The sequence below is a fragment of the Lineus longissimus genome, chromosome 2, assembly GCF_910592395.1.
Source record: "Lineus longissimus chromosome 2, tnLinLong1.2, whole genome shotgun sequence".
In the NCBI taxonomy this organism is placed as follows: Eukaryota; Metazoa; Nemertea; class Pilidiophora; order Heteronemertea; family Lineidae; genus Lineus; species Lineus longissimus.
In genome coordinates, this window is record NC_088309.1 from 23,680,574 (window position 1) to 23,690,453 (window position 9,880).

Sequence of the window (9,880 nt, forward strand, 5' to 3'; positions counted from 1 at the left end):
CAAGTTTGCATAAAATCATCATGGATACATTCAATATTAATGTAGAGCTTGCATGAAATCATCATGGATACATTCAATATTACAAGTTTGCATAAAATCATCATGGATACATTCAATATTAATGTAGAGCTTGCATGAAATCATCATGGATACATTCAATATTACAAGTTTGCATAAAATCATCATAGATACATATTCAATGCATAAAATCATCATTGAAATGTGTCTTAATCCCTTTTTCGGAACAAATTAAAAACAATTCCAACACAATATAAGCTGTAAGGGTTTTCAAATCTGATGTTCACTGAGGGACATGATTTAGTTCAGTTCTGTTAGTGTCTAAGCAGCGCAAATAGACGAAGGCTGATAAGGACCTTCATTCCTCTGCCATTTTGAGAATCTGACCCCCCTCCCGCGCACCAACTTTTCCATCTTATGTCAGTGCTTTTTGACGATGGCCCATTTATAACTCTTTGGTCCTTTAAGCTTCAGAATCATGAATCTCGGCACCCGGGTTCGATATTCCTTGCAATTCACCAGTCCTAAATGGCAAAAACAAAATTAGAATCGGAATGCGTGTCGGTCAGACACTGACTCTACACATATGTCCGTAATGTAGAGGTGTTCGCTTGGCAAAGGTGTCGCAAGAGGAGGTTCTACTGCATATAGGAGAAGAATAAAGCCTTCTGAGAGGGCAGTTCTGGAATGTTCGTCGGCGGTGTTGGTTTCATTCCCAACGATAAACATAAACGATTCAAATCAAGGGATCTATAGTAGAACTTATAGTCTACGCGTTATTATACATGTATACATGTAGTTCATCTTTGGGACATGACGCGTGTTGTCATCTCTATTATCTGATCATAGCCATAGTTACCTGTATCCATCAAATGGTTTCCTCGTCTTGTTTTTCTTGATTTTCCTGACTGCATAGACTATGACGACAATCAGTGTACCAAGAGACAACATCACGCCGACCATAACAAAAATAGGGACGTTTATTACGCCTGAATGGGTAGCTTTATCTGAAATTTTTCAAGGGATGCTATACAGACTGCATGATAGGTGGACTATATCGCTACTAAGAAGTGATTAGGTGTCTGAACACCAACATCAGTTCACATGTTTATGATGACAACTGGAGTTTCATCACATCAGGTGAAGATGCTGATGTGATGTAGGAAAGATCAATGCTGTCCCCATGAGTTATCTGAGGGGAGGCTATACGGAACGCCGGATCAATGCAATAAGTCTTTCCAGAAGTGTCCCACCACCTCCACCTATGGTGGCGCGGCTCTTCAACTAGAAAGAGGCGATATTCGAAGTAACTTTTATATGTATTACTCACCTGGTGTAGGATACGGAAGGGTTGTCTCACCTAAAATAAAGAAGAGTATCATATTTTATATACGATATGTGTTAGACATCCAAATCGTCACTATCTCGATCGAGAGCACAGAAAAAAAACCCATTGAGATTTGTTACCCAACGGGATGGGTTTGCTTTTCTCTATACTATTGGTTTATTATGAGAAAATATAAAAAATATAAAAATATGCCCCCCCCCCCCCCACCGGTGAGATACAAGGCTTGGGTAGAAGAGAGGCCATAGTGTAACCTACAGTAGATGGTTGAAGGTTTATCCTCAAGTTTGATTGAATATTAATTTCGAGAAACCACCACCACCCTCAGCCGTCTGGTACTCACCTACGGCTATCAATTCAATCCAACAAATCTCCTTGGTTTCAGGTTGCGTCGTGACAGAAGGAACATCTATCGATGAAAAATTATGAATCAACTTCAATACCACAAATCTCAAAAATGTATTTTTCAATTCCAACATCGGCGATATTGGATTCAATTTAAAGGACTAAATCTTCAATTCTTTGCAGGGCCGGAGAAGCGAACATCAACACTCATTTCCTCAGGATGCAAACGAAGCAAACTATTTTAGGCCAAAAACAAACGAACTTTCAATCAATAAGATATTTGGCTTGTAAAAGGAGACCCAAAATGTCGAAAATTTCACAATCAATTCGGCAGTTTCAATTGTCAGACCATTGATTAAGCCGTACATGTATATGCCTATGGTACTAACCAGTTACATTCTGTCCCCGGGCATCTGGTCCAGGCGTTGTAGTTTCGTTACCAGTTATGACTGTAGAAGGATGTGAGGCGTTTGCTGCAACTATATAAGATTTTTTGTTTAATTCTTCAATTTATATTGAGTAACAAAAGCCGCAAAAGCGATGCTGTAACGCAGACATCTTCCATTCTATTGAATATCACCATGATTAGTATATATGTCACTGATAAAAATAAAATGAATGTCTCGAAAATGCACCTTTAACATCGTTATATTGTATAGATATATTCAATGTGCCTTGTACCTGTATATTAAGTGCTTTATTTAAAACAATCTGTTTATTTCACAATACTAACCAGTTATATTTTGTCCCCGGGCATCTGGTCCAGGCGTTGTAGTTTCGTTGCCCGTTATGGCTGTAGTGTGCGAGGCGTTGGTTGCAACTGTGTAAGAAAAACGAAAATCTTCACTTTCTAGGCAGTGAAGGTGCGATGCCTGTAACACTGGGCACATCTAATTTGCGTCTCGAAAATGCACTTTTTATATCATAAGTAATATCAAGAAATAATAAAGACTTGTGGAAATGTATAAATGATACCAAAAGTGTTTTTTAAACAATCTGTGTTCAAAATACTAACCAGTTACATTCTGTCCCCGGGCGTCTGGTCCAGGCGTTGTAGTTTCGTTACCCGTTATGACTGTAGAAGGATGTGAGGCGTTAGCTGCAACTGTAGGGACAAAAACGAAATTCTTCACTTTATAGGCAGTGAAAACAGTAAGATGCGATGCTGTAACACAGTGATCCTACATTCTATTGAATATCACCATGATTGCGAGTAATACATTGTCATAGAAATAACGTGTATGCCTCGAAAATGCACTTCTTATATCATGTGCATTGTACCAGTAACTCTTGTTTTCACAATACCAACCAGTTACATTCTGTCCCCGGGCATCTGGTCCAGGCGTTGTAGTTGCGTTACCCGTTATGACAGTGGAAGGGTACGACGTGTTTGCTGCAACTATAGAAATAAAGAATTCTTAATTTATCGGCGGTGAAAACATTCTTGGTTCCTAGAAGTCAGGAGTTAGGTAAAGGTTTACGGAATAGATACTGTTGGAGTATTAGTTGTCTCACCGAATATTGCGGAGGTGGAGCTAAACTGAGGTTAATAGCAATCAAGGTGTTCTAGAAGTGAGTTGACTTACCTGTGACATTAACACAGATCCGCACGTATCCGTCCATGAGCGTTGTTGTAAACGGTTCCGATGTAGTTGTTGCAACTATAGAGAAATAGTAAATGGAATATTAATTGAAAACTCGTCAGGGTTGTCTTTTCAGACAAAATATTGGTCCAATTAAGTTTGTCGATATTTAAATTAATGTTAGGTCGGGGGGGGAGGACATAATCGTGATTCATTGATTGATTTGGGACATCATCTTGACACACACGGCTCTCGCGCGCCTAACGTGACGGAGCGCCTAAAAAGTCGATTTTGGTGGTCCAATGCCTGACATTTATAAGGTGGGAATTGGATGAGATGGATGGGGTAAGACGGTAGGAGATCATAATACTGAGAGGCCTATACTTACCAGTTTCGATTTCAGACATCGTTGTGGTTGCGTTTCGCATCATGGCTGTAGTAGGACCTGGAAGTATTTACCGCAACTTTGAATAAGTAAAAAACGATATAGAACATGTGATGGTTGGTGAAAGACTACTGCTTAGTTGCCAGGGTTAAAACATACATCGTCAAAAAAATGAATAAGTCATGCTGCGTATGGCTGATGCCAACTGAGGAAAATTACCTGCCATGCGGTTAGGTTGAAATGGACACCGCAGAACAGAAGATTTCTCCCTAACCGAAATTCATTTTAAAAACAAGATAATAATAAGGGCTTACTAACCTGTTTCATTTGCAGAAAGTGTTGTTGTTTCATTCCATATGACTGTAAATCAAAATAACAACTTGATTAGCGACATCCCCTCCTTTCTACTCTTACCTCCTTTGCAAGTGGTCAGAGATCCGCCTGAGACTTACATGCGAATCATAGGTCTGCTCTCCTAACGTGCTTGTGGTTAAAACATAAATCCTTTCTGATGCTAGAGCTGACCATCTCTATGTCACGCCGTCCTAGCGAATCAACTTCTCGAACCTGACGAGAATCATCTTCAGGCACATCCTGATCGATGAGATCAGGCTTTTTTACTCCACTGTCGGAGGGCGGAGTGTATATTAAAAACAACTGGTGCCAGGAAGCTTCAGAGGTCGGTCTCGTGTATGTTCAGTCCGGACCAAGTGGATTGGCCCTCGTCGCCTTATAATATATGTTTTGAAGACGCAGTGGAAGACTTATATATATAACATCAGTGAATTTTTTTTCCATCATGATATCCTAAATCCTTACCAGTACTTGGTGGGTTGCAGAATCCACAACTTAACCCGCAATGCTCCTGCATGAAACTCATGAACCTGTTCCTACAGTACCCAATTTTCGCCCAATGTCCGCAGGAGGGTGAGAGGTCCATGCACCGGGCGTCTGTTGTGGTTGGACTCGTGGTAGAATTGGTGGTAGAATTGGAGGTAGAGTTGGTGGTGGGATTGGTGGTGGTAGAATTGATGACAGGATTGGTGGTAGAATTGCCAGTGGTGGTGGTAAATTTGATGGTAGGATTAGCAGTAGAATTGGTGGTAGGAATGGTGGTAGAATTATTGGTAGGATTGTTGGTAGGATTGGTGGTAGAATTGGTGGTAGGAATGGTGGTAGAATTATTGGTAGGATTGTTTGTAGGATTGGTGGTAGAATTAGTGGTAGGATTTTTGGTAGGATTGTTGGTAGAATTGATGGTAGGAATGGTGGTAGAATTATTGGTAGGATTGTTGGTAGGATTGTTGGTAGAATTATTGGTAGGAATGGTGGTAGAATTATTGGTAGGATTGTTGGTAGGATTGTTGGTAGAATTATTGGTGGGACTGTTGGTTTGATTTGTACCAGGATTGGTGGTAGTTTTCCTAGTGTTGGTAGGCATACTCGTAGTTGCTGAAATAATGAATAGGAGAGGAAGTTCCATATATCACTGGTAAAGGCTGTGTAAATCTTCAGAAATACAGTAATCCATACAATACTGTGATTAGATTATTTTTTTTCTATAATGCACTATATTTTTAGAAAATTTACTGGATACGATATGTTTCATTAGCACATTGAGAACTAATGTGTGCTTTGATACTTACCCCCAGTTGCAACTGTCAGATGGACAACCATGATCGCTGCTGTAAAGTTGAGATGAGAAGTAGTTCAAGAATCAAGACATATAATTTCTCTGTTCATTCCGAGAATGAGACACTTTTTCTGTCCTGTCCTGTAGTAGATTGGCGGGGAGATTTCGGCACACTCTTGACGCTACATAAAGATAAAGTTTGTGGCACCAATGATGTCAGCAATCGTTTATCGTATTGATAGAGCTCACTGTGATTTAGCGGATAAGATGAATTCAGTTTGCTTCTGTAACGTTAGTTACCTACCGAAAAGCCGCCTGTTCATCCACATCTTGAACATTTGTTTACGAGTAGAAAAGAAGGTGTAAGAATCCAGTGTCAGTTTGTGACATTGTGTATAGGCATATGAAGGGAATTTTGGTATAAATTGGTCTTTACCATGCTTACTGAACAAGAAAATACCCCTCGTGGAAGTTTAAAATTGTTCATGGCCATTGGGCCAGTATAGTCATTAAATTTGTTGGCAAGACATTCGGTGAATCGTTTGCACATATAAATGTTTCCAACCGTGACGATGTTCTGCGGTATTCACAGAACTTTGGTGACTGCTAAGACTTGTCCTCAAAGCACAACGCACATCATATGGTCCCGTCGTGAAGGGTCAAATCCTTAGCCTGGTCAAACCAAAGGTTTGTCCTAAGTAACGATTCGGTCAAGTCTCACAGCTTAGTCCAAGGAGAGAAGGTGGGTTAGTCTTGAGCAAGGATACGGACAAGTCACATCCCAGGCAAGGAGAGGTTGTCCTGAAGAATACGGACAAGTTTTAAACTCCTTTGCTATTGTTTGTGTACAAGTGTAGTGGCTCTTGGAGTTTGTCCTCTGCAAGGATACGGATAAGTCACATCCTTGTGCAAGGAGAGTTTGCCCTGAAAGATTTGGACAGTCATATCCTGGCCGAATTCGAAGACCGAGTTGGTCTGAAGGATTTGGACATGGATCACACCCTGGATCATAGCGAGTTTGGATTCGGACAAATCATATCCTGGGCACAGGGCAAAGTTTGTACTGAGCAATGATTCCGACAAATCACATGCAGGCCAAATGAGTTTGAGGGTAGTGGACAAGCCATATCTTTGCCGATGGAGAGTTCGTCCTTAAGGATTTGGACAGGTCACATCCTGGCCCAAGGAGTTTGTGTCGAAGTATTCTGTCAAGCCACATCCTGGCTCTTGTAGAGATTGTCTCAAGGATTAGGACAAGATACAATCGGGCCAAAGGGGAGTTTGTCAAGAGTTTGCATGAGTAATTTGAAAAGAAAATCATTCTACAAAATTGATATTCATTTATTGGAAATAAAGTATGTGAAAATGTGTACATAAATTACACTTCTTTTGTATTATGGCATCATATCGATTTGATTAACATTTGGGTTGAAAACTGCAAGCATCGATTCTGACCATACTACGGTTTGAAATATAAATCATGAGCTTATCAGCTGAAAACTAAAACTGTGGATTTCAGTACTCATCAAGTTTGGTATTTAAGTCTAACTCAAACCAGTAACAATATACATGTACATGCACAACACAGCAAAATTACCACAACAATTACCATGTCAGCACAGTATCTGGTATGTGTACACACATTTCCTCAGCACCTTCAAATGGTTGCAATGAACACTTAATGGTGGTATCATAACCCTACACAAAAGAGACACCAAGGGTAAATTAAGACTACAAATTCTTCATCTATTCTTTTAAATGTAACCACTTTTACCCATATCCATGCTGCATACTTTTCATAAGTTGTTTCAAAGTTATTTTTTGGATTGTCTGATTGTTAGGTCTCCAGATACATGCACAATAGGAACATAAAAACAACAAAAATATCAAAGTTGGACTCCAGCTACATATTCTGCACAACCTCGTCAATTTCATCGATTTGTTCCTTCAGCTTCCGCCACTGGTCCTTACTTAAAGAAATCCCTGAAAGAGAACAAATTATTCCGTTAAGCTTCTTCAGGTACAGTCAAGACTAGATAATTCATTTGGAGGTACAGTCAAGATTAATTTGGATGAGGTGCAGTCTAGATAAGATTAACTCGGATGAGGTATTTCAAACAGTTAACGTTAGATTTCCAATTTGGATAAGCAGTTTTTATCCCGTTTAGGAATATACAGTACATGTGATATTATTGATGCCAGTAGACCAGATGACAGATGTATCTTCATTTCCTGGTGCATTGAAAGAATATGGGTCAGGAAAATGATCAAGCTTAATCTAGAAATTTATCTATATTGGTTCACTGAATACAATATTATGCAGAACTGTCAGGCAATGGTGCAGCCTCCCTTTGTCCCAGGGTTTTACAAGTTAACCAACACCGTATGAACTCACCTTTTCTGCCAGGTAACATCTCCCCATCCTTCTCATAATGTTCCCTGATGTCAATGAGTGCTTTACCTTTGAATTCCCTCACAGTTACAAACCTCATTCGCGAGAGCTAAAGGCAAAAACGAAACGAATACAATCTTCTGTCTCCATGGATGTCATCACTTTTGGATGGAGAAGTGGTTGGTATGATATACACAGAATCTCATTGGTCAACATAAAAGAATGGCATGCCATTCAATGGTGTGTATTAAGTCTAATGGAGAGGCCTGGTAGTGGTAAGGCAAGTAAATCACTGTACTGTGAGCAAGTCCAAATGATGCAGAACTTTTTACACTTACTTCAAACTGTATGTCACCTGCAGCATTTTTTTGTGAGTTTGACTTTGGCTTTTCCATTTCTTTCGCCTTCACCTTCTCCTTTGACTTCTGTTTCTTCTTTGGTGGCTTAATAGAAAGAAATTTTAAAAGTATGAAACAATCTTAAAATAAACACTTTCTCACAGCAAAAATAGTCCAACTTCCTCTAGTGGCTGACCATCCCTGAGACTGCCCTGAACAATAGGTTGTCACAAGCAGAGGTGAGTCTAGCATCTTATCTTAGTTCACTAAGCCTCATCACCATTTTCTGAGGGTCCTATTCCAACAATTCAACTGCTTTTCCTGTCTCTTCTAATGAATCTGATATCATGATACGCTTAGCACTGACAGTTACACATGGACCCTGCCTGCTCACCTCATCACCGGAATCGGACTCTGAGCCAGAACTTGACGTTACGAATTCCTTTGTTTTAGGCATAATGCTTGTTTAGTAAGCTTTGTGAAAACTTGTTGACCTGAAAATGAAATGATGATACTGATATAACTGAACGACTATAAAGTCAAGTAACGACACGCATGAGCACAGAAATAAAGATGTTTTCTTTTGGGACATCCTGTATATTGACACACACAGCACAATGACTCGAATAAAGTGAATATGCATCGAAAATGGACAAGGACACTATGTCACAACGACTCTCACAACAAATTTCATGGTTGGTCAAGGGCTTTTAAATGGATCAATTGGGAAATAGCAGTAAAAATCGGTGAAATAGTGAAGAAAGAACAATACAATTCCTTACCTGAACGAACCGGCTTTCCAGCTAATTATTGTTTCATTATGGGTACGTTAGAAATATCACAAGAGCTACACTATTTGCAGCCACCGTTTCGAGAGAGAGTGAAGAGGCTCTTCTATCGGTGGGGGCGAGCATCGGGCGAGCATTCCGACTACAGCGCCCCTTCCAGCCAGTTGATAAACCTCCAGAAAGCTCACCACTTGTCGCGAGGACGGTCTACTGCATCCGGGGTGTACTTCGGCTAGGATATGTTTACATCCTTCAGACAATCTCTCCTTCGTCAGGATATGATTTGTCCTAATCCTTCAGACAAACTCTCCTTCGGCAAGGATGTTACTTTTCCTAATCCTTCAGGCAAGGATGTTACTTGTCCCAATCCTTCAGACAAACTCTCCTTCGGCAAGGATGTTACTTGTCCTAATCCTTCAGGCAAGGATGTTACTTGTCCTAATCCTTCAGACAAGATCTCCTTCGGCAAGGATGTGATTTGTCCTAATCCTTCCGACAAGATCTCCTTCGGCAAGGATGTGATTTGTCCTAAACCTTCAGACAAACTCTCCTTCGGCAAGGATGTTACTTGTCCTAATCCTTCAGGCAAGGATGTTACTTGTCCCAATCCTTCAGACAAACTCTCCTTCGGCAAGGATGTTACTTGTCCTAATCCTTCAGGCAAGGATGTTACTTGTCCCAATCCTTCAGACAAACTCTCCTTCGGCAAGGATGTTACTTGTCCTAATCCTTCAGAAAATCTCTCCTTCGTCAGGATATGATTTGTCCTAATCCTTCAGACAAACTCTCCTTCGGCAAGGATGTTACTTGTCCTAATCCTTCAGGCAAGGATGTTACTTGTCCCAATCCTTCAGACAAACTCTCCTTCGGCAAGGATGTTACTTGTCCTAATCCTTCAGAAAATCTCTCCTTCGTCAGGATATGATTTGTCCTAATCCTTCAGACAAACTCTCCTTCGGCAAGGATGTTACTTGTCCTAATCCTTCAGGCAAGGATGTTACTTGTCCCAATCCTTCAGACAAACTCTCCTTCGGCAAGGATGTTACTTGTCCT

The 9,880-nt window shown here is 40.3% G+C and overlaps 1 protein-coding gene and 1 long non-coding RNA gene across 2 annotated transcripts; both read right to left on the reverse strand.

Moving 5' to 3' along the window:
* Nucleotides 1–1,348: 1,348 nt before the first annotated feature.
* LOC135483439 (uncharacterized) lies at nt 1,349–2,495 on the reverse strand. The gene is made up of 4 exons (XR_010446317.1): nt 2,442–2,495; nt 2,098–2,187; nt 1,707–1,772; nt 1,349–1,378 (listed from the first exon to the last, which is right to left on the reverse strand). It is a non-coding gene; the product is annotated as an uncharacterized LOC135483439 (long non-coding RNA).
* Nucleotides 2,496–6,658: 4,163 nt separating this feature from the next.
* Nucleotides 6,659–8,869, reverse strand: LOC135483812 (activated RNA polymerase II transcriptional coactivator p15-like). The gene is made up of 5 exons (XM_064764862.1): nt 8,822–8,869; nt 8,434–8,533; nt 8,040–8,144; nt 7,705–7,810; nt 6,659–7,292 (listed from the first exon to the last, which is right to left on the reverse strand). Exons 2-5 carry the CDS (start codon nt 8,494–8,496, stop codon nt 7,213–7,215), a joined length of 354 nt encoding a protein of 117 aa, XP_064620932.1. The 5' UTR covers nt 8,497–8,533; nt 8,822–8,869; the 3' UTR covers nt 6,659–7,212.
* Between the last annotated feature and the right edge of the window lie 1,011 nt (nt 8,870–9,880).